Below are 26,713 nucleotides of genomic sequence, written 5' to 3'. Positions count from 1 at the left end.
TCTAGTCAGTAGGTGGCAGCACCGTTCCTCATTTCTGTGATTGAGTTACAAAATGGGGATTTTCTATTAATTTACTCCAAATTCCGTCAGTAATATTTGAGTCCCATTTCTTTGCCATAAGGATTAGGTAGTAACCTTTTCTCATCAATCCTAAACTGAAAAAGCATCCTGTTTTGGGCAAAGCCATTTTTGGCCTACTTTTTTGGAATGTCAAGAGAAAGTCGTATTCATCCTTAGCCCTAAGAAAGGATGACAGTAGCACAGTAGCCTTGGGGAAAGGCCAGTTTGTGTGGTTTTCTGTCTGTTCTTAACTCATTGGTAACATTGACCCTGGTATTTTCATCATTGTGCAGAGGAAACCAGGTCCTTAAAACATCAGAATAATGATCTTTAGTGGCACCTGACATCATCCTGTCCTGTGTCCAGCAGAGCCTTTATGGATTTTGAGTAACTTAGGCTTCAGGGGATGTGGCTTCTTTCCCCAGAGGTCACCAGCATGGGCACATCCACTTTGCCCTGCTTTGGTCTTCTGCCTCCTGAAACATGGCCTGAGATGGGACTCTGCTTTTCACTCCTTCCCACTCTGAGTTTGGTCCCATGACCCCCTTCTTCACAGCCTCATAGATATCCTGAGTGAGCAGCTCAAAGGCTGTGCTGATATTGGTGTTGCTCTTGGCTGAGGTTTCAACATAGTGAGCACCCAAAGAAGCAGCTAGCTTCTCCCCTTCCTCTGGCATCACCTGTCGCTCAGCCACCAAGTCACTCTTATGTCCTACCACCAGGAAGAGGATGTTGAAGGGATTCACTTTCTTCAGAACCTCCTGATGCCACTGGGTGATGCTCTCAAAGGATGTTCTGTTGGTGATATCAAACAGCAAAAGGCCTCCAGCTGAATTTCGGTAGTAGGAGCGAGTCACTGACCTTGGCAACCAAGAAGGAATACAGGATTAGTTCTGAATCCTCCATGGAGGACAGATGAAAACAAGGGGATCAGAGCAGTTTAATGGCAAGAGCTGGGCTAGAGTCAAAAGGTCTCAGTTTTTATCAGCTGTGTGATAGGTAAGTGACTTCATCTATCTGAGTCTTTTCCTAATCTTGCATATCAAGGGGCTTGTTCACTCAGCTGTGCTGTGCCTGTGCAAGGCAATGGATCCAGTGAGGATCAAAGCACCTGACAGGGCCAGAGTGGAGTGATAGCACAGTGGCCAACCTGGGTCTGATCCCCCGCATCTCATATGGTTCCCCGAGCACTCCCAAGAATAGTTCCTGAGTGCAGAGACAGGAGTGATCCCTGCGTATTACTGAATGTGACCCTAAAAGCAAAAAATTTATTTAATTTTTAAATGCATCTGACAGTACTGAAATTGGATACACATAAAAATGCTGCTGAGACAAGAGCTATAAAGGAAAGGTTCGCAGAACTGGGCTAGGGGATCCGAATTGTTAGAGAAGTACTGTTTGATCTGCAGTTTGAGGGACCTAGGTGAAGGGCTTGGGATCTCTTACAAAGAGACTTCAGGCAAACCAATACTGAGGGTATGTAGGGATGCAAGTTAGGTCAGTGGACCCCATTAAAGTGTATGATTGACTCAAAAAGAAGTAAAAGAGTAAAGGGTTTTTGTCTTATGAACAGAGTCACACATGTTCCAGGGTTACTCCAGTTTCATTGTTGGTGTCACTCCTGGTGGTGCTGGGAGACATTGTGATGCTGGAGATCCAACCGGGGTCAGTCCCACACAAGCTTTACCTGCTGTACTCTCCTCTCATATTTGCATTTTGAAAAATGACCAAACTCTTCAGTCTATTTTTTAGTGAAGTAATATAATTTTTCAAAAAAAGCTAACTTAGATAAATGTGACAGGCGAAAGAGAGGGGGGAAAAAAATACAGGTTTTTCTAGAGTGGAAAAGTAGAGAATGACTTTTGGGAGAGTTATATACAATTTCTCCAAAATGCTTGGCCTGGACTTCTCTATATACATAAAGGTTAATCTGGGTGTTGTCACAGGGATTCTTGATGGCCTGTTCATATTCCTTTGTTGTTGTTGTTGTTGTTGTTGTTGTTGTTGTTTTGGGTGTTTTGTTGTGGGGGTTTTATTGGATTTTTTTTTTTTTTTTTTGGATTTTTGGTCACACTCAATGATGCTCAGGGGTTTCTCCTGGCTCTGCACTCAGAAATAAATCCTAGTGGTGCTCAGGGAACCATGTGTGGTACTGGGAATTGAACCTGAGTTGGCTAAGTGGAAGTCAAGCACCCTACCTGCTATACATCTCTCCAGCCCCCGCCTTTCATATTCTTATCATAACCTTTATTTATTTATTTGCTTTTTGGGTCACACCCAGCGATGCACAGGGGTTACTCCTAGCTCTGCACTCAGAAATTTCTCCTGACGGTGCTCAGGGGACCATATGGGATGCTGGGAATTGAACCCAGGTTGGCCGCATGCAAAGCAAACGCCCTACCCTCTGTGCTATTGCTCCAGCCCCAACCTTTATTTAGTTAGGTGGGTTTGGGGGCCATACCCAACAGTGCTCAGGGGTTCCTTCTGACTCTGTGCTCCAAAGAACTCAGTGTTTACATCTCAAAGGGATGTGGTCCTCATGCCTTTAGACTATTTAAGGACTGGGCAATTTCCTAATGTTATTATTTCAAAACTCATTACCAGGACCTCTTCCCTCCCCCCACCATCTTGTGCCTGCAACATTCTACCCTAGAGATTTCACCCCCCCCCTTAAATCTTTAAGGGGTAGAGGGATTAACGTCTGTCTTCTTGTTTTGTTTTGGGATCAAACCTGGCTGTGCTCAGGGCTTACTCCTCGCTCAGTACTCAGGAATCACTAAACAATGCTTAGGACACCATAAGGGATTCTGGGGATCAAACCTGGAGTGGCTGCTTTCCAGGGAAGTACCCGGCCCACTTACTTTTTCTCCAGCCCCTCCATCTTCTGTCATTGCTTCCTGCTGGCAAAGACAGATCTCTCTACGTAAGGGAGTAAAATCTCATAAAAAAAAAAAAAGAGTATTTTTGTGGGTTTTTTTGTTTGTTTGTTTTAGTTTTTGAGTCATATCAGGCAATGCTCAGAGGTTACTCCTGACTCTGCACTCATGAATTAACTCCTGGCATGCTCAAGGGACCATATGTAATGCCAGGGATCAAATCTGATTGGCCATGTTCGAAGCAAACCCCCTACCTGCTGTACTAGCTATCCAGCCCTTAATAACTTAGTATCAATGGGCCCCAGGCAATGGTTTATTTGGTTTCAGAGTTGTCAAAGTTTGAAAAAGAAACCAAATTCTTGAATAGCTCAGACAAGTTAAAACTCTTTGTTCTATCTTTATCATTGAACAACTGGAGGGCAAGAGAGAACAGCTATGTTCTAACAAATCTTCTAACAGATTTGTAGAAGGCTTTGGCCTGGGTTGAGGTGGGTATGGTAAAAATGAAGAGAAGTGAAGATGAAAGTGATGTACTCACAGGTCTTGGTGACTACATATGGGGGGGTACAAGAGAGCGGGTGTCACCAAATGGTCTCTAATGGATCCTCCAACTTACATATCCATCATCCTTTGTTTCATTTTAGAGCCAGACCCAGTGGTGCTCAGAACTTATACCTGCCTCTGCATCTTCACTCCTGGCAGAGCTTGGTGAACCATGTAGGGTGCCCAGGATCGCAGCCAGTTGGCTGTGCAAGGCAGCTGCCCCACGCGGTGTACTATCTCTTTCATGCTCGTATACTCATCTTTGTGCAGCTCAGCTCCCACCCTTTCAGCAGACCCATTACTAAATTGAGTAATGAAGCCCATTTGACTTTGGTTCTCAGACTCCAGCAGTGCTGAGCACAAAATATAAGGCATGCTCCAGAGCCAAGGGTCAAGAGAGGTGGTAGCAGGCCTAGCGGACAGTGTCCACTGCCTTACTCTCTGAACAATCTCTTGCCATGCAGTATTTTTCTTAATGGTGGACATTTTAGGGCTTAAAGAAGTTTCATCTGGGGCCTGTAGAAGTAGTACAGTGGGTAAGGATATTTGCCTTGCATGCAGCCAATATGGGTTTGATCCTCAGCACCCATTTGATCTGATCCCCTGAGCCCTGTAAGAAGTGATCCCTGAGCATTACTAGGTGTGGCCCAAATGCAAATAAAAATTAATAAAAAGAGAATATAAACAAAATGTTTGAAAGCTATTTACAAGTAAGCTAGGGAAGTTTTAGGTGGAAGGCTGTGTAATTACATTTGCTTTCCACAGATCCTGCTCAAATTGCCAGTGTGGGGCGTGGAACTGGAAGCAGATAGGAGAGAACTAGTCAGGAAGTTGCTTTAGTTAATTTAGTGTAAAGGTATAGGAATAAGGTTTGAAAAGTTTTCTTGAGAAAGAACCAAAAAGTAGTAGGAAGGGCTGGAGGTACAGTACAGCAGGTAAGGTATTTTTCGTGTAAGCAGCCAACCATGGTTTGAGTCTGGTACCACATATGGTCCCCTGAGGCTGGCCAGGAGTGAACCCTGAACACAAATCCAGAAGTAAACCAGGCATGGCCCCCCAAAAAGCAGCAGGGAGTGGCTGAAACTGGGGTGGATATTTTTTAGGGCATAGGATGGAGCCCTTTGGCAGCGGGTCCCCTTATACCTACATTTAATGAAGAGGGGAAGAAGGCAGGGCTGTCCTATTGCCTTCCAGAGACCTGCGAGTTCGAAAAGAAAAGTCCCTAAAGCCACCTGGCTCTTCCTTACAGATAAGAACTTTGAGATCTGTTTCAAAGATGTAGCTCAGGGGTAGAATGTTTGCTCTGTATGTTCCAGGCCCTGTGTTCAATTTCTGGTAGGTTTGGAAGAGGTGGTTTGGCGTCCCAGTCATTGACCAGTCGGGATGCAGGCCAGAGTCCATCTCTCTACATGGACTCCAAGACCACCTGTCTGACCCTGCCCTTTTCTGATGGATGGGCTCTTCCCCTTCAGGGGTATGTGGTGTAGAAGGCAGGAGGCAAGGCCAAGCCAGAAGCTGCCACACTCACCGGAATCTTTCCTGACCAGCTGTATCCCAGAACTGCAGCTTCACCTGGACGCCAGGCTCTACTTCCACAAAGTGCACAGAGAAGTCCACCCCCACTGTGTGTGGGCCGCTCTCAACAAAGATGCCCTCAGTATAGCGTCTCAACAAAGAGGACTTGCCCACAGTGGAGTCTCCTAGGAGGATTATGCGGAATTGATAGTGCCAGGAGGTGTCCATGGGATGCAGGAGGCCAGCAAGACACTGAAGCTGTGAGATAAACCATGCGGCACTGGGGCTAGTTCAGACTTGTAAAGGGAGAAGTGGAGCCAGAACCCAAAGGTGATTAGGGGCTTCCGGGTCTGGGCTTCCCAGGACACGCCCAGATCCAGGTTTAGCAAAGCTGCCACGACACCTCTGCAAGGACACGTCAGAGAGTGCCATTTGAAACCACCTAGCAGAACTGGGGCTGCCCTGCCTCCCACCTCACCTCTGCACACATATGTTAGGCCCTGTTCTGTCATCATCCTGAATGGTCCTATGTGATAGCATGAAAGACTGGGCTATAGTCACAGTTCCCATGTCCTTTCTTCCTCTGCTAGAGTCAGTCTCAGCCTCATGCCTGTGCCTGCAAGATTGAGGGTTGTACAATATGAAACTTACCTTTTCAACTGGAATTTCCACAGCTGTCCCAGCCCTGGGCCCTGGAAAGAACCTCCCATGCCTGTCAATAAACAAGGCTGTTCCCTGCTGGAGCTAGACTGCCAATAACATTCATAAAGTAAAGGGAACAGTAAACAAAGATTGAACATTCTCAGGTAATATTTGCTGGAAACGTCTTTGGGTATACAGGAGTTCTTTTTATTTGATTTCTGGACCACACCCAGCTGTGCTCAAGGCTTACTCCTGGCTCTGCACTCAGTGATCACTCCAGATAGACTCACAGGACAATGTGGTACCGGAGGTGAGCCTGGGTCAGCCACATGCCAGGCAAGCACTTTATCCCCTGTCCTATCTCTTTGGCTCAGGTATAGGAGTTCTTTATAGTGTTTTATACTGTTTATTCGCCTCGTTATCTGTGGGTATGTTTGAAAATTCCATGATGGTTTATACATTTAAATATTGCTTTGTTTTGGTTTTGGATTATACCTGATTATACTCAGAGCTTACTTATTTTACTGGCAAGGGACCTCCCTGTGTTCCAGGGGCCCAGGAGCCACTCCTGGTGACATTTAGCCAATCAAGCCAAATAGTTCAGTGCTCAGGCTCTGTACAGTGCTGCGGTGCCACCAGAGCATGACCCAGCAATGCTCAGGGAGACTTTTTGTGTGTGTGTGTACTTTTTGGGTCACAGCTGGCGATGCACAAGGGTTACTCCTGGCTCTGCACTCAGGAATTACCCCTGGCAGTGCTCAGGGGACCATATGGGATGCTGGGAATCGAACCTGGGTCGGCTACGTGCAAAGCAAACGCCCTACCCGCTGTGCTATTGCCCCAGCCCCTCAGGGAGACCTTATAGTGTTGGGGATTAAACTGGGGTCCTTGTGCATGCAGTGCTTGCATCTCTCTCCCCCTGTACAGTCTCCCTGGCCCAGTTTTAAAAGTCCGGTGTTGGCTAGAGAGATAGCACGGTGGGTAGGGTGCTTGCCTTGTACACAGCTGACCTGGTTTTGATCACTGGTATCCCACGTGGTCCCCCACATACCACCATGAGTGATTCCTGAGTGCAGAGCTAGGAGTAATCCCTGAGCATCACCAAGTGTGCCCCCCACCACAAAAAAAAAAGTCCAGTGCTACCCCAAGGAAGCTTGACCAAGAGAATTACCCTGTCATTGAAGAATTTAGTGGTGCAATAAAATCGTGGCAGCAGAAATCAGATAGCACTGGGGTAAGGCACTTGCTTTGTGTGCGACCAAGCCCAATTTGATCCCAGCAATACATAAAACTCCTTGAATACTGCCATGAATGATCCCTGAGCATAGCTAGAAACAGCCCCTGAGCACTGCTGGTTAAAGCACACTCCACTCCACCCCCCAATAAAATAAAATCAATGACACAGCTTGAAATCTGAGGAAAACAAACATTTAAGCCCTTGAGGGCTTGAAGAAGGAACTTGCTATTAGGTAAGGTGACATTTGGGCTAAACCTTAAAGGTAAACTAAGTTTTGGCAGATGGAGGAAGTATATTTCAAGCAAGGAACACATTCCAGGAACAACAATTAAAAGAAAGGGAGCCTTATTAGCAGAAGGAACTTAATATTTATTGGGCACCTAACACCTAACACATTATCATATTTAATCCTCTAATAAATCTGTGATGTAGAATTTCTCACTTTACCACCAAGAGACTGAGGTTCAAAGGTAAAAGATATGTGTCATGTGACTCAGTGATAAGATGTCTGTTTCACATGTATGAGTCCTGGTTTTGGTCGCCAGCATATGAAAAAAAAAAAGAAATCGAGCCTGGTTCCTGTCCAGAGTTCTGCCTATGCATGGTGCTTGGGAGAGTCTCTCCACATTAGGTTTCAGTGGCCCTTGCACCAAGCAGAGTTTGTAAAAAAAGGTCTCTTTAAAGGCAAATCATGGCTCTGTGCCTAAGAGGTAAAGGAAACGGATTCAGGCTTGATTGCAAGATTGTCAAACCAAAGGAGTGGGTAGATAGGAAGTTTCAGGCTGAGGAAGTAGTTTACAGACAGGCGTGGAGACCCTTGTCACAGTTGTCCTTGTCACGGCCAGGATGGGGTGAGCTTTGCTTGCTCAGAATGTGGTGATAGAGCTCAGCAATAGAGTCCAGGGTTTGAGGCCCTGTCAACACAGAATAGTTTAGGAATAGATATCCAAAGGGAAGATTCTGGAATTTTACTTTTAAGAAAAAGCAGGCCCAGTGTATAATTCCGTAAGGGGTCTAGTGGGGGGGCAGAGTGATAGTACAAGCGGGTAAGGCATTTGTCATGCACTTGACTCCCTGGCATCCCATGTGGTTCCCAGTCACTACCAGGAGTAGTTACTGAGTACAGAGCCAGGAATAAACCCTGAGCACTGTGCCGGGTGTGGCTCCCCCCTGACCAAAAACAAAAAGGAAGGGGGTTATCTCTATAAGAATTTTGTTAGAAGAGCGGGAGTTGATAGTACAATGGGTAGGACCTTTGCCTGGCATATGGGTGACTGAGATTTTATTGCTAGTACCCTTTATAATCCCCTGAGCACCACCAGGAGTGATCTCTAAGCCTGGAGCCAGGAGTAAACCCTGAACACGGTTGGTTATGATCCAAAAATTTTTGTTAGAGACCAGAGCCATAGTACAGTAGATGCATGTGGCCAACCCAGGTCTGATTCCTGACACCCCATTTGTTTTTCAAGCCTGCCAGGTGTGACCCCTGAGTTCAGAGCCAGGAATAAGCCCTGAGTGCTGCTGGGTGTGGCCCAAGGGAAAAAATTACTAGAGTCTAGAATTTTTATTATTTCCTCTGCTTGCTTTGTAGCTTGTTATCTATTCTAATTATTCCTAGGAAACTTGAAGGTCATGGGGACCTTTATTTAACTTGGTCTAAAGGTAATTTGTGAATTCCTGCTTTGTGATAAGTGGTACCTTTTGTCTCGAAATTTTATTATTTTTTTGGGGGGGAGGGTTTGGGAACATTCCAGGTGATGCTGAGGATCAGTTCCTGGCCCTGTGCTCAGGAGAGACCCCTGGTGGGGCACAGGGGCCCATATAAAGTCCTAAGGATTTGAATTTGTGTGGATGGGATGTAAGCGAAGCACCTTGTAGAGCCAAAAAGATAGTATAACAGGTATAGTGCTTGCCTTACACCTGGCCAACTTAGGTTTGATCCCCAGCCTGGTTCCCTGAGCACCAACAGGATTGATTCCTGAGTACAGGGCCACAAGTAACTCCTGAGAATCGCCAGATGTGGTTCAAAAAGCAAGAAGAAGAAAAGGGAAAAAAAAATAGGAAGCAACTTAATTCCTGTACTCTTTGGCCTGTTTCTTAAAAAATTATACATATGGGGGGGGGGGGGGCGGAGTGATAGTACAGCGGGTAGGGAGCTTGCCTTGCATATAGCCGACATGGCCAACCCAAGTTCGATTCCTCTACCCCTCTCGGAGAGCCTGGCAAGCTACCGAGAGTATGTCGCCCACACAGCAAAGCCTGGCAAGCTACCCGTGTTGTATTCAATATGCCAAACACAGTAACAAGTCTCACAATGTTACTGGGCCCACTCAAGCAAATCGATGAACAACGGGAGGACAATGACAGTGACAGTGACATATAGGGGACTGAAGCGATAGTACAGAGGGTAGGGTGTTTGCCTTGCACATGGCGACCTGGGTTTGATCCCCAGCATCCCATATGGTCCCCTGAGCACCACCAGGAGTAATTCCTGAGTGTAGAGCCAGGAGGAACCCCTGTGTATCGCCAGATGTGACTCAAAAAGCCAAAACAAAAAAATATTACATATATAAACATGTAATATTTAATAATTTTATATATAAAGGGAGAGAGGGAAAAAAAAGTTTATAGGGGTGGGCTAAAGCCTTGCATATAGTCAACCCTGGTTCCATCCCCAGCCCCACATATGGTCCTCTGATCACCATCATGAGCACACAGCCAGAAATATCTCCTGAGCATCACCAGGTGTGGCCCAAACCTTCCCCACAGAAGTTTTTGGGTATAAGTCCAGTAACCCACTCAGTCCATAAGACTTTCCCTTCTACACCACAACTCCCTGAACTATGACTCCAGCCTCAGTCCCCTTGCTTTGCTTCTTTATAGTTACTTATGAGTGAGATCATCCAGAATTTGTAACACAAGGGAGATCCCTGGATTGGAGTCTGTGCCTTGGTCTTCACAGGACCTTCTCCCCTACGTATAGATCTCTCTGTATGTCATAGCTACACCTTGCTTGGGTGATTAGCAATTAGCCTTGGAAATAGAAGTGGGAAAAAAAAAGGCAACCAAGAACTCCAAATTTCTGGAGATTTAGAGGGAAGAAAATGACTCCCTTCCCGTCTTGGCAGAGCACTGGAGGAGCAACCTGAAGCCCTGCCACTCGAGTAGTTTCTGCCGTCAAGGAGGAGACAAGGCCCAGTGTCCCCAGCTGCCTCCCTGTGGGGATATACAGGAACCTGGAGTCACACATTGCCCATTGTCAGCCTTGGCTCCCCATCTGTAAAAAGGGGGGGGGGGGTGATCATAGTTTATTTCAAGATTATTTGTGAGAATAAAATGTGACATCTTGGGATTGGAGCAGTACTACAGTGGGTAATGGGCTTGCCTTGCATACTTCAACCTGGATTTGATCCCTGGCATCCCATATGGTTGCCTAAGCACCGCCAGCAGTAATTTCTGAGTGCAGAGCCAGGAGTAACCCTTGAGTACCGCTGGTGTGGCCCCAAAGCAAAACAAAAAAACAGATGTAAAATCTTTTTTTTTTTTTGTCTTTGCCCTACCTCCATCCTATCACTCTGGCCCCAGATGTGAAATCTTGCCACATTTATGTGACTGCCATCCTTCGAGCTGCTGCTCCTGCTAGTGGCGTGTTATGCCTGCAGCAACCTGTCAGGTCAGATGGATCTTGTCCATTTTACAGACAGGGATTGAAGTCCAGGGTGGAAACCTGTGGTCAAATTAGTGAAATTTGGCCAGCTCTGAATTTCAGTAGTCTGCCGGTCGCCACCCACCCTATGTCGTTCTCAGGACAAGCCCTAAGCACTGCCGAGTATAACCCAAAAAAACATAAAAATATTTGATTCTGAGGCTGAAGAAAATGCAGGAGATAAAGCGCTTACCTTGTATGAGGTCAACCCCATTCAAATCCCTTACAGAACAATAGTAGAGCAGGTAGGGTGCTTGCCTTGCACATGACTGACCTGGGTTCGATCCCAGGTATCCTACATGTTTCCCAGAACACCATCAGGAGTAATTCCTGAGTGCAGAGCCAGGAGCAACCTCTAAGCATCCCCCAGTATGGCACAAAAACAAAACAAAACAAATTCTTTGCATCACATATAGTCCTCCAAGCACTGCCAGGGGTCAGCCCTGAGCACCACTTGGCATGGCCCAGAAAACCCTCACTCCCAAAAATGTTTGACGCAGGGGCTGGGGAGGTGAGTTAAAAATCTAGGCACATGCAAATATGGAATCTCTATGTTCAAACTCTATCGTTGCATGGACCCCCAGGCATTGGGATTGCTGGGAGTAATTCTCAAGCACAGCTGGGTGCGGCCCTCAAACCAAAAGATAATAATAATAAAAAAAAATTCATAAGATCTGAGAGATAGTACAATGAGTTAGGTACTTGCCTTGCACACATCTGATCTGAGTTTGATCTTGGCACCATATATAGTCCCGTGAGAACCACCGTGAGTGATCCCTGAATGCTGAATCAAGGGTAAGCTCTGAGCACCACCAAGTGTATCCCCAAAATAAAACTGGGCCAGAAAGATAACACAGGGTGTAAGGTACTTGTGTAGCACATGACCAAATCTTGTTTAACCCCTGGCACAGCATACGGTTCCCTCAGCACTGCCAGGAGTGATCCCTGAGCAAAGAGCTAGGAGTAAACCCTGAGCACAGTTGGGTGTGACCCCCTCAAAATTTTGGTTTTGTTTTTTGGTCACACCCGGGGCTCAGGGGTTACTCATGACTCAGAAATCACTCCCGGTGGTGCTTGGGGACCATAGATGCCAGAGATTGAACCTGAGTCAGCTATGGGCAAGGTAAGCACCCTACCAGAACCTTTCCCCCAATTTTTTAAATTAAAATTATAAAACGTTTCCAAATGGCTGAATATTGTAAACAGAGGACCTCAGTCTTTCCCCACCCCAGTACTACTGAGAAGCTTCCTATCAAAAAATTTTTCTTTTGAGGGGGTTGGCGTGCACAGCCAGCAGTGCTCAGGGCTTATTCCTGGCTCTACATTCAGGGACCACTCCTGGCAGTGCTCAGAACCATAGGGATGCCAGGGATTGAACCTTGATTGGCCCTATGTAAGGCAACACCCTACCCACTGTACTATCTCTCCACCACCACCCCCAATTTGGGGTGGGGGTGGGGGTGGGCCAGTTGTACTCACTGCTTACTCCTGGCTCTATGATCAGGAATCACTCCTGGCCAGGCTTGAGGGAACCATATGGGATGCCTGGGATCAAAGCCTGGTTGGCAGTATACAATGCAAGTGCCCTACCCTCTGTACTATTGCTCTGGCCCTCCAAAAACTTTTTCCTTTTTTGGGGGGGCTGGAGAGATAGCACAGCGGGTAGGGCGTTTGCCTTGCATGCAGCCAACCCGGGTTCGATTCCCAGCATCCCATATGGTCCCCTGAGCACCGCCAGGTGTGACCCAAAAAGCAAAAAAAAAAAACTTTTTTCTTTTTTAAAGAAAAAGCAAGAAAAGTGCATAGGAAAACTCATCCCAGCCCGACTGCCATGGAAGAGAAGCCTAGAAACTCACCCCGATTGAAATGAGGGATGAGGGATTATCAGACACTGAGGATGTAGAGGTCAGAAGGTGGAGTAAATGACCCCCTCCTCCAGTCGATGTGTTAAGTGGTTGTGGTTTTTTGCTGCAACAATTGGCACAACAACTCACTTTCACCATCAGGGACTATGCTGTCACTGTGCTCAGGAATGACCCCTGGTGGGGTTAGAAGGATAGTGCATACTAGATAAAATCCTGCGCACAACCAACAATCAATCCCTGGAGCCATGTATGGTCCCCCAAGTCCCACAAGGCATGATCCATCCCTGAGCCAGGAGTAACCCTGAGAACCTCTTGCTGTGATCCAAAAACCAAAAAGAAAAAAAAAACTTAACTCCTGGCAATGCTCATTAGACCATATATGGTGCCAGAAGTTTGAAGCAGCGTCGCTGGGTGCCTAAGCTCAGTACTATCTAGCCCCAAGGGAGACACTTTTGAGCATCATCCACCCCACCCACATCAGAAGAACTTGAGATGAGGGCCGAGGGGTTGGGGGTGGGCGGCACTTGCAGAGAGTACTGCCAACGGAAGTGGGCGCTCAGTCAGCTGGCGGCACTCAGCAGCTGAGGAGAGCATAGTCCGTGTGGAGGAGGTTACCTGTTCTTCTGTCCCATAAGGGAATCTTAGTGCTAATCACTGTCACCCTTGTCACACTGTGTCCAACACTGAAACTGCTCTGTCAGCTTCACTCAGGCCTCCCAGGTTCAAATCTAGCCCCTAGCCCTGAGAGTGGGGGGTGGGTATTAGGCAGCCAGCGTAAATTTGGCCACACCTCAATCCCATGTTCATGCTCAGACCCACAGAAGCCTGAGAACCTAAGGAAGCTAAGCCAAGTTCACCCTGAAATTCCCCACGCTCCTCTACCCCTCCTTCACCTCGCTGAGGCGTCTAGACGCTGAGTATCTCACGTCAAAAAGCCCAGGAATGCATTCCAGAAATGGCCTCATCCTGGCCAAGAGAGAAGAAAGTGATGAAGACAAGTCTTACCCTTCCGTTCTCACTCCATCCATCCTCTCATTCACGCTCGCAACCTCCCTGACTGAGGGGCAAGAGCCTTTTGGCCACAGTGACAGTCAGGAAACCAGCTCTGCACACTTGGCTTCTTAGACTTTTCTAGTAGAAAGGAGCTGAGTTGTGAGACGCAGTCCCCCACCCACTCCCAAATCCAGGAGGCTTGACTTTATGTCAAAAAATTGTATTAATCCTTTGGATACATTCTGCTGTCTGTCCTCCAAACTTAGCAACTCTCCCCCTCCCTTCCCCCCCAGCAGTTCTAAGAGCGAGGCTGCTTTGCTCTGTCCCTCCGGGAGTCAGCACTGGCAGTGGCCTGGTTGCTGCTGTCTGCATGGGCGCCGGGGGAGTTGCATGAGCCGGACCCCACCCCAGTCCTCCTCCAGCTTGATGTGGCCTTGCTGCAGGGCCTGCTGGATAGAATCTGCCAGAGTGTCGAAGGCCAGGTCGACGTTGCAATTATTTGTGGCCGACGTCTCCAGGAAGGGCATGCCTAGGGAGGCGGCCAGCTCCTCGGCCTCCTGGGCTGAGACACAGCGCCTACTCTGCAGGTCACTCTTGTGGCCAACCAACAGGAAGATCACCTTGTCCAGATCCTGCGTGGCCACGACCTCCTGGTGCCAATCTCGGATGTGTTCAAAAGACTTTCTGTTCGTTACGTCAAAGACCAGCAGGACACCCACCACGTTCCGGTAGAAAGACCTGGTGATGCACCTGACGGGAGCCAACAGAGAGGAGAGCGGGTCTGTGTCTTCAGGAGTTTCCGTGGCCTCACGCACCCCATTTCACAGGGGTCTGCCTGCCAGGGTCTGTGTGTGCTCCCCGGGGGGACGGGAGGAGGGCCGGCGGGCATCCCCTCCCCACCTCTACCGGGGCCACGGATGCGGACCCCCGTGCTGGACCCCCAGCTGTCGGTGGACAGGCAGTGCCACGCCCCGCACCCCAGCCCTCTCCTCGTCCACCCCCCACCCCGCTCTCTCACCATCGCACCCACCTGAAGCGCTCGTGGCCCGCGGTGTCCCACAGCTGCAGCTTGACCCGTGGCCCGGCGCGCAGCTGCAGCGCGCGGCTGTAGAACTCGACGCCCACGGTGGGCTCGGGCTCGGGCTCGGGCTCAGGCTCGGGGGTCCCAGGCGCGCCCGCCACGTAGCGCCGCAGCAGCGACGTCTTGCCCACGGCCGCGTCCCCCAGCAGCGCGATCCGGAACTGGTAGCGGCAGCCCCCCGCGTCCATGCCCGCGGCCGGCGCAGCCGCCCCGCCCCGCCGGCACCGCCCCTGTCCGCCCGGGAGGCCCGACCCGGAGCCGGGAGCGCGCGGGGAGAAGCGCCGGCGGGGTCTCCGGGTCCCGGCTTTCCCCTCGGTCAAAGGGGGCTAAGGACAAACCCCCACTTGGCAGGATCAGGAGGCGGTGGAGTGGGGAGGACTCACGACCCCCGGCCTGGTGGGACTGAGCAGCCAGCACACGCGGTTCATTCAGTCCCTTCCTTTCCGACGGCCCTCCTCTCCAGCACCGTCAGACCCTACCGCGCTGCACGGGAGGGCAAAGACAGCCCCCAGAAAGCCGGTTAAGCAGGAGGCCACTGCCCCCTGTGCCCCCACCCCGTCCCGCCCCACGTACACACCCGCTGTGCCCCCAGCGGCCCTAGCCTGGGGCCTCCAGCTCAGTGCTCGGGGTCAATGTTTGACCCTCCCGCATGTCTGCAGGGCCCCAGGGCTTGGGCCCCAGGGCTCAGGCCAGCCTTGGCCACAAATGGCCACAACTCCTGGGAGAGAGCGGTCAGCCTGCCCTGCCTGCGAGGGGACAGAGAGGGTGACCAAGCCCCATGCCTGGTGCCTGGCTCTGCGCACTGCAGTCCTGGTCGAGGGCTCTAGGTCCCCATTTGAATACTGTCGGGGCTATTTCCGTGACACCAATATACAAATTCATTATACCAGTGATGTCCAGAAGCGACAGCAGGGGAAGAGAGAGAACAGGGTACAACGGGCTGAGCTCCTACTCATAATCACAAAAAATCACAAATCATCCTGTTTTTCGTCGATTGCCTCGAGCAGGCCCCAGTAACGTCTCCTTCATCCTAGCCCTGAGAATATATTCAAGGCTCCTTAGGAGAATGAGACCCATCATTGTTACTGGTATTTGGCATATTGGGTACGCCACGGGGAGTTTGCCAGACTCTGCCGTGTGGGCAGGCTACATTTGGTAGCCTGCCAGTTTGTCCAAAGTAGGAATAAGATGTCATAATAAGATGTCATACTCCTGCTCATAATAATAACCCATAATACCAAGATAGATTCTGAGGAGATATCCTTCACCAGCCCTAAACTTCAGATTTACCCTGACCCCCTCTGAAACATTTCAGCAGGAAAAAGACCCTGCTAAAAATCTGGGTTTCGGTTGGGTTTGAACGCTGCCTCCTGCATGTGAAAACTATGAAACTTGTTTTTCTTTTTCTTTTTTTTTTCTTTTTTCTTTTTGGGTCACACCCAGCAGCTAATGCTCAGGGGTTTACTCCTGGCTCTGCACTCAGGAATTACGGCGGCGGTCCTCCGGAGGACCATATTAGATGTGGAAGATGAACTGAGTTGGTCACATGCAAGGCAAATGTCCTACCCTACTGGCTGTACTATCATTCGGCCCCTGATTTTCCTTTTTGAAAAAAAAAAAAAAACTTGAAACCCTTGAGTTCAACCCTTCAATCCCCTGCTAAGACTCTGAAAAAAAAAACAAATAAACAAACACCAGAGTTCATTTTTTGGTGTTGTTTTGGTTTTCGTTCACACCTGGCAGTGCTCCGGGCTTACTCCTGGCTTTGTGCTCAAGGTCTACTCCTAGCAGTGCTCAAGGGACTACATGGGATGCCAGGGATCAAACCTGGGTTTGTCTCTTGCAAGACAACCACCCACCGTCTCTACTGTACCATGTGTCCCAAACCACCAGAGTTCTAAATTCTAGTGCTGGACTCCTGTCCGCACAGAGAGTTCTAGGCACAGCAGGCCGGAGAGGCTTATACAATCAATTACTGCAGCAATCCCCCACACACACTCTCCATTCTGGTGTCTCCCACACCTCAGTATGGGGTGATTCCTTTACTCTCTTCCTTTATTCTCCTCTATATGTTCCCTTAATAAAGTTGTTTTTGTTTTGTTTTGATTTGATTTGATTTGGAGAGACTCACTTGTCGGTGTTCAGGATTACTACTAGCTTTACTCTTAGGGCTCACTCCTGGCAGGGTTTAGGGGACAGGAATAGAGTGCCAGGAATGGAACCCAGGTACTACTGATGCAGGAGCAGTGATGGTGGTTTTCTGTGTTGGTTCATGGTTCCCAGGTTCTTCAATATTTTCAAGAATGAAAATATTGGGTAATAAAAATGCCCTGACTCAGAGTTGAAAAGTAGACAAGTTTATTGGAAAATAGAAGAGAAAGAAAAAGGAACTCCCCATCTGGAGAGGATTTTAGTATAGGACTAAGTTAACAATGGCTCCGTGTGTGTGTGTGTGTGTGTGTGTGTGTGTTTAAATGAAAATTAGGCTCTTTGAATTTCTTTCGTCTGACCTTTTGCCCATTATCTTCAACTTTCAGTAAGTCTAAACTCTGGGGCTGAATTTTTCAGTCTTGAAGGAATTGCTAACTTCCTGAAGAGCAGGAACAGTAAAAATGTAGAATGGGGGCAGTCAAAAATAGGACTATTCACAAGAGCTGGCAAGGGGAAACTGAGGCTTTCTCTTTGACTATCACTCTGGCCATAAAGTTATTTTTCTGACTAGAGAGATAGTGGCGTGAGGAAGGTACTTACTTGCCTTGTATGTGGCCGACCCCAGGTATCACAATTTGCCAAGCACCTCCAGGAGTGTCTCCTGAGCACAGAGCCAGGAGTAGCCCCTGAGCACTGCTGGATATGGTCCTAAGACAAAAATAAAACAAAGTTGTTCTGTTTCACTATCTTCTCCGGAAATTCTTTTCTGTGATAAAAGATGGGAAACCTGGAACCAGGGTGGAGATTGGGAGGGACTTTTCCTTTTTCCTGAAAGGAAAACCTCACTTCAGCCTGAGAATTATGGGTTCCCCAAATTCAGCTGGAGAGGACCAGCTTCCAGATCAAGTGGGTCTGAGACTCAGTGTGATGGAGCAAGAGAAAAGCTGGTAGAAGTAATGTCTGCCATGTAGGCATTGGGAGTAACTTCCTAGACCTGACCTTGGGGCAGGCCCCACCCCAGCACTGGCAGGCAGGAGTGAGGCATCATGCTTGCGACTCCTTCCTCCTGTTGGGAGGTGACTTGGGAAGTGTCTTCTCTCTGCTCTTGTTTTTTTTCTTTTTTCTTTTTGGGTCATACCCTGTGATGCTCAGGGGTTACTTCTGGTTCGTGCACTCGGGAATTACTCCTGGCGCTGCTCTGGGGACCATATGGGATGCTGGGAATTGAACCCCTGTCGGCTCTGTGCAAGGCAAATGCCCTACCCGCTGTGCTATCGCTCCAGCCCCTCTGCCCTTGTTTTTTTGTCCTCCCAAACAGTGCTTAGGAGGCCTTGGCCAAAAGGGCCAGGTGGTTTAGCACTTTTATCTAGCCATGCTGGAGGCCACCAAAGCTGGAGAAGCTCAAGAGTCACCTGGGCTAGAGTGGGTGGAGCCTGGTTCAGGCCTCAGGTTAAAGCCCTGTCTTGGGCTAGAGTGATAGTGCCTTACCCACTGTACTATCTGTGTTAAGTGCAGATAGTACAAAAACAAAGTTGTTCTGCACATGGCAGACCTTTTATTTATTTATTTTTTGGGTCGCACCCAGCGATGCACAGGGGTTACTCCTGGCTCATGCACTCAGGAATTACTCCTGGCAGTGCTGGAGGGACCATATGGGATGCTGGGAATCGAACCCAGGTCAGCTGTGTGCAAAGGCAAATAACCTGCTATGGCTGCAGCCACACATGGCAGACCTTGATTCAATCCCTGGCACTCCATATGGTCTCCTGAGCAATCCCCGAGCACAGAGCTAGAAGTAAGCCCTGAGCACTGCTAGGTGGACTCCCTCCCAAACAACCCCCCCCCAAAAAAAAAAAAATAAACCCTGTTCTCTAGGAGTCTCTAGGAGTCTCTAGGAGTCTCTTAGGGTCTGTCTCCTCCCGGACTGTGAGCGTATTGTGGGGGTGTTTTTCTTTCTTTTCTTTTTTTTTTTTTTTAGGAACTAATGGCTTTATTTGGTTATTCAGTGCTGGGCACAAAATGGGAAATCAGGAAACAGGAATGGTTGAAGAATCAGTGAAAGTGGATAAGTGCTATTCATTCACTCATTTTAGTTTTTTTTTTTTTCAAACACCACAATAAAGTCAGAATCAGGGAGCTGTCAGGTTGGAGAGACTTCTTGAAGAGATGGTGCCGAAGCTTCATTTTCCAAGGCCAGTGGGAGCCGGGAAGGTTGGAGAAGAACAGCTCTGCAGACAGGCGGAGAGCGCTTGGATCCCAGAAGCCTTTGCAGTGGGCTCACAGGGCAGTGCACCATCAGCATCACATTCCAGGACTTCCTCTCCCACCCACCCACCCCGCTGCTGCCAAGGGTGGAGGTCATGTGCCTGTCTATGACTGCACTTGGCACCCAAATCCAGATGTCAGCTGATCTTACCAGAGACTCAGTATGTGACCCAGGAACAAACTATTTCCCTTTCCCAGCCCTGCTTCCCCTTCTCAGTCAGCCAGACCAGACTTGGGGGGGCGGGGGCAGTGGCATGGAGAGTGTCCTAGCAGGCAGGCTCTGTATCTTTGCATTCTACAGACCAAGGCTTTACTTCCAACTTAGCTAGGTTGCCTGCCAAGTTTTACTCATGGATGTATCCACTCTTTTCATAAGTATGTAATTTATTTATTTATGCTTTTTTGGGTCACACCCGGTGATGCTCAGGGATCCCCCCTGGCTCTGCACTCAGGAATTACCCCTGGCAGTGCTCAGGGACCATATGGAATGTCAAGAGATCAAACCTGGGTTGGCTGCATGCAAGGCAAACGCCCTATCTGCTGTGCTATCACTACGGCCCCTTCATAAGTATTTTAATAGCTGTTGGTCAACTCTTAAATTCCAGACACTTTGACCGAGGAGATAGCTGCATTCTGTGCATGCCAGAGGCTCAGGCTCAACCCCAGTCTTGAGGGGTCCTCCAACAGGTTGAACCCAGGGGCTCTGAGCACTAGTACAGCTGTCTGTGAGCTACATAGGGAGGACAGTGCAGGCAGCAAGGCTAGCAAAGGCCCCAGGGTGGGAGCAGGCATGCAGTGCTCTCAGGACACTGGAAAGAGGCCAGGGAGACAGTCAATGGGACAAAGCACAAACTTTGCATATTAGAGAACAGATTGATTCTTGCACCACAGTCTCCTTAAGGGCCACCAGAAATGATGCCTGAGCATCAAGCTAGCACCTCTGAGCACTTCCAGGTCTGGTCATCCTACCCCTCCAAGAAAGGCACTAGGAAGAGGGAGCAGAATGCATAAGGGAAAGGGACAGAGGCAACAGTACAGTGAGTAGAGCGTTTGACTTGCACATGGCCAGCCAGGTTTGATCTCCGGCATCCCGTGAGGGTCCCTGAATTGACCAGGAGTGATTCCTGAATATAGAACCAGCGCTGAGCGTCGCTGCTGTGCTTCCCTGTAGCACCCCAAAAGAAATGAACAAAGGAGAAGGGGGTGGGTGATGAGAACAGAGAGAGAAAGCCAAATGTAAGTGGTGGCTGGAGAGATAGGACAGGAGTTAAGGTACAAGTCTTGCAGAGAGCTAAACTCAGGTTTGGTTTTGGTTTGTTTTTTGGGCTACACCTCATGATACTTAGGAATTACTCCTGGCTCTGCATCCAGGAATCAATTCTGATGGTGCCTGGGGGACCATATGGGATGGCAGGGATTGAACCCCGGTCTGCTGCATGCAAGGCAAATGCCCTACCTGTTGTACTATGGCTCCAGCCACTAACCTCAGTTTGGTCCCTCAAGCATTGCTAAGTGCAGCTCCAGAGGCCCTCAGCACTGCTGGGTCTGGCCCTGGAGGCTCCTGAGCAGTTGCAGGTGACCCAGGTAATATCTGGCACTGCAAGGCCCAAGTAACACTGTATCCACGGACCCTTGCATTGAATTCTGGCCCAGATGTCCCAAAATCTCCAGCAGGAGCCCCAAGGCCTCCTGATCACCCTGCCCCCAACACACACACACACACACACACACACACACTCAAAATGAAACAGACTTCTAAGATCATCATGGAGATTTTTTTTTTCCTTTTTGGGTCACACCTGGTGATGCTCAGGGGTTACTTCTGACACTGCATTCAAGAATTACTCCTGGCGGTTACTCAGGGGACCATATGGGATGCTGGAAATCAAACCTGGGTCGGCTGTATGCAAGAAATGCCCTACCCACTGTACGATCCCTCCAGCCCCAAGTGGTTTTGTTTTTTTTTTTAAGGGTTTATTCTACCTGTATCAGGAAGTCAGTGGCAACTTCTGAGCAGGTGAATAATGTTCTCTAAATTTTTCCTTGTTAGGGCTGGAGCAATAGCACAGCGGGTATGGCGTTTGCCTTGCACACGGCCAACCCGGGTTCGATTCCCAGAATCCCATATGGTCCCCCAAGCACCGCCAGGAGTAATTCCTGAGTGCAGAGCCAGGAGTAACCCCTGCGCATTGACTGAATGTGACCCAAAAAGCAAATAAAAAAATAAAATAAAATAAATTTTTTCTTGTTGAGCTAGGTTTCTGGGGCCACCTCCTGGTAACACCTGGTAACCTGATGAATGGTTCAATACTTGGGCCCTGCGCTGCAGCACTGCTTAGGGGCTACCAGGGCCAGCCATACTTGGCAGTGTGTGTGTGTGTGTATGTGTGTGTGTGGGGGGGGGGAGTAGAATAAGGAATTTAACTTGGGTCCTTCTTTTGTTAATTTCTTAGGCCATATCTGACAATGCTCAGGACCTACTCCTGACTCACTGCTTGTGAGTCACTCCCAGCAGTGTTCAGAGGACCATGCAGTGTCAAGAATGAAACCCACCTAAGGCAAACCATTTAACGATGTTCCTGGCCCTGAACTCAAGGCTTTTAATGTGCAAAGTATGTGTGTACCGCTATGTATCTCTGTATCTGCCTAGCCCTATGCCTTTTGGGAGGAAGAGAGGTGGTTATTTGGGTCACACCTGACAGTGCTAAGGGCTACTCCCAACTCTGTATTTTTTTTTTTTTCCTTTTTGAATCACACCTGGCGATGCACAGGGGTTACTCCTGGCTCTGCGCTCAGGAATTACTCCTGGCGGTGCTCAGGGGACCATACGGGATGCTGGAATCGAACTGGGGTCGATCACGTGAAAGGCAAATGCCCTACCCGCTGTGCTGTCACTCCAGCCCCCAGCTCTGTATTGAGGCTGCTTCTGGTGGTGACTGCTGATCGACCACTGCTAAGAACCAGACCGGAGGTTGCTGCACGTAGAGCATGTTTACCAGTGCTGTGAGCCATCTATCTCCCAGCGGCCTCTTATTTATTAACTTTGATGGATAAGGCTGGAACCCAGGGCCTCCCACGGAGAGATCTGTGCTCTACCATTAAGCAACATTCTCTGCCACAGGTTGAACTTCTTGACAAGGTGAGGGGACAAATCAGTCTTCATCCGAACTCAGTTTGACTTTACTTGGGGGTTGAGGGGGACACACACTGGTGGGTGCTCAGGAATCATCACTCCTGGCATGTTTCAGTGCCATGTATCCTATCCTGGTAGCTGCATGCAAGGCAAGCACCTTAGCACCTGTACTACTTACTCCTCCCTACACAATCTAATTTTATTTTGGAGGGGTGAGTTGTGGGTGACTGGACCACACTCAGCTGTTCTCGGGCTTACTCCTGCCTCTGTGCAGGAACAAGGTGCTGGGGAATTAAATCCGAGTGAGCCACGTGCAAGGCAAGGACCCAATGTACTATCTCCCTGGCCTCAATAGCCCATGTATATAGTTTTTTTGCCACAACCGGTGATACTCAGGGGACCATATGGGGTAGGGGGTGGGGAGGGGGGTGGAACCCGGACTGTTCTGGGCAATACAAATGTACTACCCACTGTACTATCCCTCCAGCCCTCAAGTCTATATATTTTGTCAGCTTTTTGGTTTCTGTGTCACACCCTGCGTTGTTCAGGACTTATTCCTGACTCTGTTCAGGACTTATTCCTGAATCCGCTCAGGCGGATTCAGGGAAACTTAAGAGTTGAACTAAGAAAAAAGAACCTCTTCGGATTCTTTAAAACAAATAATAATAAATAAAATTCCGGAGGGCAGAGCCATAGTAGAGCGGGTAGCGCGCTTGCCTTGCCCGCGGTCGACCCGCTTTCTCCAGCATCTCCAGCATCCCTTAGGATCTCCTTGAGTACAGAGCCAAGAGAAAGCCCTGAGCGCTGCCGGATGTGGCCCAAAAACCAAAAATAAAAATAATTTACAGGATCCCTCCTCACTTCGAAAAAGGTCCACTACAGTACTTGAGTGGAGTGGATGCGTACAAACCACGAGGCGCTTCAGCCAGGATGAACTACAACTCCCAGCGGGCCGTTACGCTAATAGGACGTGCCATGAGACGCGGCAGCCGGGATGGACTACAACTCCCAGCGGGCTGTGCGGCCCGATACGCTAACAGTCCGCGCGGCAGTGAAGGGTGGAGACTATATAAGCTCCGTTCCGGCGCCGGCTCGCCCTTTCGACCAGATGCCCTGTGCCTGCCTGGAGCGTCTCCGGGTAACAGATGCTCGCCTTCCGCACCCTTTATCGTTCTTAGCCTCCTCTTCTCCCTACCGCCTGCAGCTCTGCTCCCATTCCGGCATGTTAAGGGCGGCACGGGGTGCCCGTGATTGCGCCCCTCGCAGCAGCGGCGCCCCGCGGGCTGTGTCCGCCGCGTGCGCAATGGGAGGCCCGGAGTCCACGAGGGCCGCGCCCTTCGCCCCGCGCTTCCCACGGCGCCGGTGAGTAACGCGAGTCGGGCCTGGGAGCCGCGTGGTTCTGGGTCTGAAGTGACTTCAGTAGAAGGTGCAACGAGGTGGTGTATTGAATACGCTCGGGGTAAACTGCCTGCTGGGTGGTCCCCAGGCAGAGGCCGTTGTATCAGCCCGTGTAGCACGTGGTAAAGGTCACCTTGGTGGGTGGATATGAAGCAAGGGGGTCAAGGAGGACGGCTGTTACCACCTTTGAATCCCGGTTTTTCCACTTTACATTGGTAGGTCAGATTTAGCGAGCAACATGATGGGCCTGAACTGCTCTTTAAAACGTTTATATGAGGGCGAAGATCAAGCGAGTCCGCGCTAGTCAGCGGTTTGGACCTACGGAATGCCCCCGAGACCCCAGAAAGCCTAGCAGCCGAGTTACAGGAAGTCACGGCTGCTGCTGCACACGATTTGGGTGAGTCTGCTGGTTAAACTGCATTTGGGGTTGTCCTGTGGCCCTTATCGAAGCTGCAGCAACTTCCACATAGCTGCTGTGGTCAAAAAGGAGCCCAGAGTGACAGTTTTCCTTGACGGTCGCCGTTCTGTTTGTAGTAACTGATCTGCAACATTTCGGGAAAAGACAGTTTCCATTGTATATCTTAGTGTTCGTATATTTGGGGGGTACTGGATGTGGTGTTGGGGATCAAATCCATAGTTTCAGGCAAGGCAAGCGTCCTTGTCAGCAGAATTATCCTTGACCCTATTTGCTATTTATAAAAACATAACCCAACCGAAGTACCTGGAGTGGGGAATACAATGCTGCACGCCGGAGCGCTGATTTATGTGCTGGGCCTGGGTTTTAGAATAAGGAGCAGCCTGAGTGCTTTTGGGTGTGGCCTAAACTTACTCCTCGCACTAGGTTGGTGGGAATTTAATGCTCTTACTTCCAACAGGCCTTTGAGTAATTGGATGTGTGAAACAGTGGAGGAGAGGGAGTTTGGTTTGGACAACCTGGGAGCAACGGCCATTAACTAGTTTTGTTCTTTCCCCTAAAGAAGGAGACATTGTGCCAGCAGAAGCCAAAACCTTTGATGCCGATGGCTAGGTGAAGGAAAGAATATCTAGTAGGACAGTTCTTAGCTATCCTGAGTGAATATTTCAGGCTTTCTGGTGAGTGGGGAGTATTGGGATGAAGCCTTAAACTGCCCTGGCGTGGGTGTGTGGGTTTTTATTTTTCTGAGACAAAATTTGGGAATTGCCTGGGGAAGTTAGGGTAGCATGTTTCCAAGGTCTGTGGCTGATGGTGTCCACGGTATCTCCAACTGCATGCGAGAGCAACCTGGAGAGACTTTGACAGCACAGGTCGCCAGTACCTGCAGCTGCCACTCGCCTTTCCTATAAACTAAAAAGGTTCTGGCCCTGGGGCCTTCAACCTTGAGTTGTTTCAGCATCATGTTCAGATACTCATGTGTAATATTATCAACTATTAACCTCTAACATTTCTTGATTGCCATCAGGTTTTCTGAAATAGCTGAAACTGACAGCTGATCGCTGGAGCTGTTCCTTTAAAGGTAAAGTTAGGTCATGAGGAGTTGCCTGACCCTCCTGTTCCCTTTCCCATCGGATCTGAACACTGGTCTTGGTGGTCGTAAAGGGAGGGATAGTAACACTGAAGCTGGCCTCACAGGGCTCCTGAGTCTGCCATGTAGCACATGGGCTAGTTTCAGACAAACTTGAATTCTCAAATTTGATGCTATACCTGGGAGAAAAGCTGGGCTTAAAGGATCTACAGGGGTGGAGCAACAATACTATGGGTTAAGGTGCTTGCCATGGGTTTGTTTGGAATTCCATACGGCTCTCCAAACATGCCAGGAGTAATCCCAGAGTATGGAACCAGGTGTGAGGTGTGGCTCAGAAAAATGAGTGCACAAAGTGCTGGGTAGTTGGTTATAGTGATGGAAAGCGAACATTTCAGAAGAGTTTATGCATTAATTTCCCTCTGATCTATTTTGACAGGTCTTCATCAATAAATTATCAATAAAGCTCCTGCTGTGAATTTATGTTATTAGGTAAGTTGAGTGGTTGGAGATTGGTTTTAGCTGCAGCATGAGGTAGAGTGTGACTTGGATGGAACTCTTAAGCAGTAGGGAAATCGAATCTAAACCCCCCCCCTTTTTTTGGCTTTTTGTGTCACACCTGGCCATGCACAGGCATTACTCCTCCTGATTCATGCACTCGGGAATTACTCCTGGCGGTGCTGGGTGCTGGGCTGGGGGGGGGGGGCATATGGGCTGCATGCAAGGCAAATGCCCTACCCACTGTGCTATTGCTCCAGCCCCATGAATCTAGACCTTTAAACTCAGGTCTTTACTCTTGAGGGCCAGAGGTTGCACCCAGGTCTTAAGTGTTTCATGTTTTGGGCCACACCTGGCTGTGCTCAAGGCTTCATCTTGCTCTGAGCTCAGGGGATCTTCAGTATGGGGGTCTATGTGGTGCTGGAGAATGAACCCTGGTCTGTTGTGTATAATAATGGCCCATATATTTGTAACTACCTGAACAGCTGTATTTGACTTGACTGTTGGGGTGTACCTGGGCATCTTGGGCAAGCCTGATTGCTGTGAACACCATAGTAGCTTGATTGAGCTCGTGACTGATGGGCTGGGGTGGAAATGAGTTCCTTGTAGTTAAGGGTTACTAGTTCAGCTGGTTCAGGATGAAACCTTATCTGAATGGACATCTATGGATGATAAATGCGGATATGGGACTGAGACCTGCTGTTTGTAGAAAAATGCTTGGGTATTATAACTGGGACAAACTCTGATACATTGGCTCTATACTTTGTTCTAGCGTGAAAAGTGAAGAGACAAGCTGGAAAATGGATATGTGGGGTTTTAGGCTGCAACTCAGAAGACAAGCAATTGCAGATGACTGTACTTACTCCTCAGCAATAATGTCAATACCTGACAAACTGATCAAATAAAGCTTGGAGTTTCCATCATGAAATGTTTCTCATGAGTTTTGTTTCTCATGGTGTTGGGTTTTGGGAGCAAGGGGTGTTGGGTTGCTTTTTTGGGGGCCATATTTGGCATTATTGAAATATTCTGATAGTTCAAATATTAGACTTGCGCTCAGGATCCTTAGTGCTACCTGTGATACAGCTAAGTTGGACTGTAAATGGTTACTGTGGGTCTGGCACCAAACAGATGCAAACATCACGTGATGACATACTTTCTGTGGAGACCTGAGTTAGATCATCTGCATTGCTGAGTGACTACCTGCCCCATGTTTAAAGATTCTAGTTCTTGAAACATTATCATAGATAAATG

The 26,713-nt window shown here is 48.9% G+C and overlaps 1 protein-coding gene, 1 long non-coding RNA gene, 4 other non-coding genes and 1 pseudogene across 6 annotated transcripts; 5 read left to right on the top strand and 2 right to left on the bottom strand.

Annotated features, from left to right (window-relative positions):
- Positions 1-40: 40 nt before the first annotated feature.
- On the bottom strand, positions 41-5,222 carry LOC130032007 (ras-related protein Rab-39B-like; annotated as a pseudogene).
- Positions 5,223-13,748: 8,526 nt separating this feature from the next.
- On the bottom strand, positions 13,749-14,706 carry RAB42 (RAB42, member RAS oncogene family). Its single transcript, XM_056123594.1, has 2 exons — positions 14,468-14,706; positions 13,749-14,187 (listed from the first exon to the last, which is right to left on the bottom strand). The coding sequence occupies exons 1-2, from the start codon at positions 14,704-14,706 to the stop codon at positions 13,773-13,775; spliced, it is 654 nt and encodes a 217-aa protein (XP_055979569.1). The 3' UTR covers positions 13,749-13,772.
- Positions 14,707-23,183: 8,477 nt separating this feature from the next.
- On the top strand, positions 23,184-26,390 carry LOC130032012 (uncharacterized). The gene is made up of 6 exons (XR_008793720.1): positions 23,184-23,429; positions 23,685-23,862; positions 24,443-24,557; positions 24,905-24,958; positions 25,404-25,456; positions 26,235-26,390. It is a non-coding gene; the product is annotated as an uncharacterized LOC130032012 (long non-coding RNA).
- Positions 23,899-24,033, top strand: LOC130032221 (small nucleolar RNA SNORA16B/SNORA16A family). Its single transcript, XR_008793772.1, has one exon. It is a non-coding gene; the product is annotated as a small nucleolar RNA SNORA16B/SNORA16A family (small nucleolar RNA).
- Positions 24,662-24,790, top strand: LOC130032233 (small nucleolar RNA SNORA44). Its single transcript, XR_008793783.1, has one exon. It is a non-coding gene; the product is annotated as a small nucleolar RNA SNORA44 (small nucleolar RNA).
- LOC130032238 (small nucleolar RNA SNORA61) lies at positions 24,987-25,120 on the top strand. The gene has a single exon (XR_008793788.1). It is a non-coding gene; the product is annotated as a small nucleolar RNA SNORA61 (small nucleolar RNA).
- Positions 26,090-26,163, top strand: LOC130032249 (small nucleolar RNA SNORD99). The gene has a single exon (XR_008793796.1). It is a non-coding gene; the product is annotated as a small nucleolar RNA SNORD99 (small nucleolar RNA).
- Positions 26,391-26,713: the final 323 nt, after the last annotated feature.

This window comes from Sorex fumeus, unplaced genomic scaffold, assembly GCF_029834395.1.
Source record: "Sorex fumeus unplaced genomic scaffold, SorFum_2.1 ptg000047l, whole genome shotgun sequence".
NCBI lineage: Eukaryota > Metazoa > Chordata > Mammalia > Eulipotyphla > Soricidae > Sorex > Sorex fumeus.
Note: the sequence above shows the minus strand (reverse complement) of the source record. Positions and strands in the feature narration are given on the sequence as shown.

Coding starts and splice junctions, on each gene's coding strand:
- RAB42 (XM_056123594.1), bottom strand. CDS start 14,706: ATGGACGCGGGGGGCTGCCGCTACCAGTTCCGGATCGCGCTGCTGGGG. Junction 14,188..14,467: donor GCGGGCCACGAGCGCTTCAG/GTGGGTGCGATG, acceptor GGCTCCCGTCAG/GTGCATCACCAGGTCTTTCT.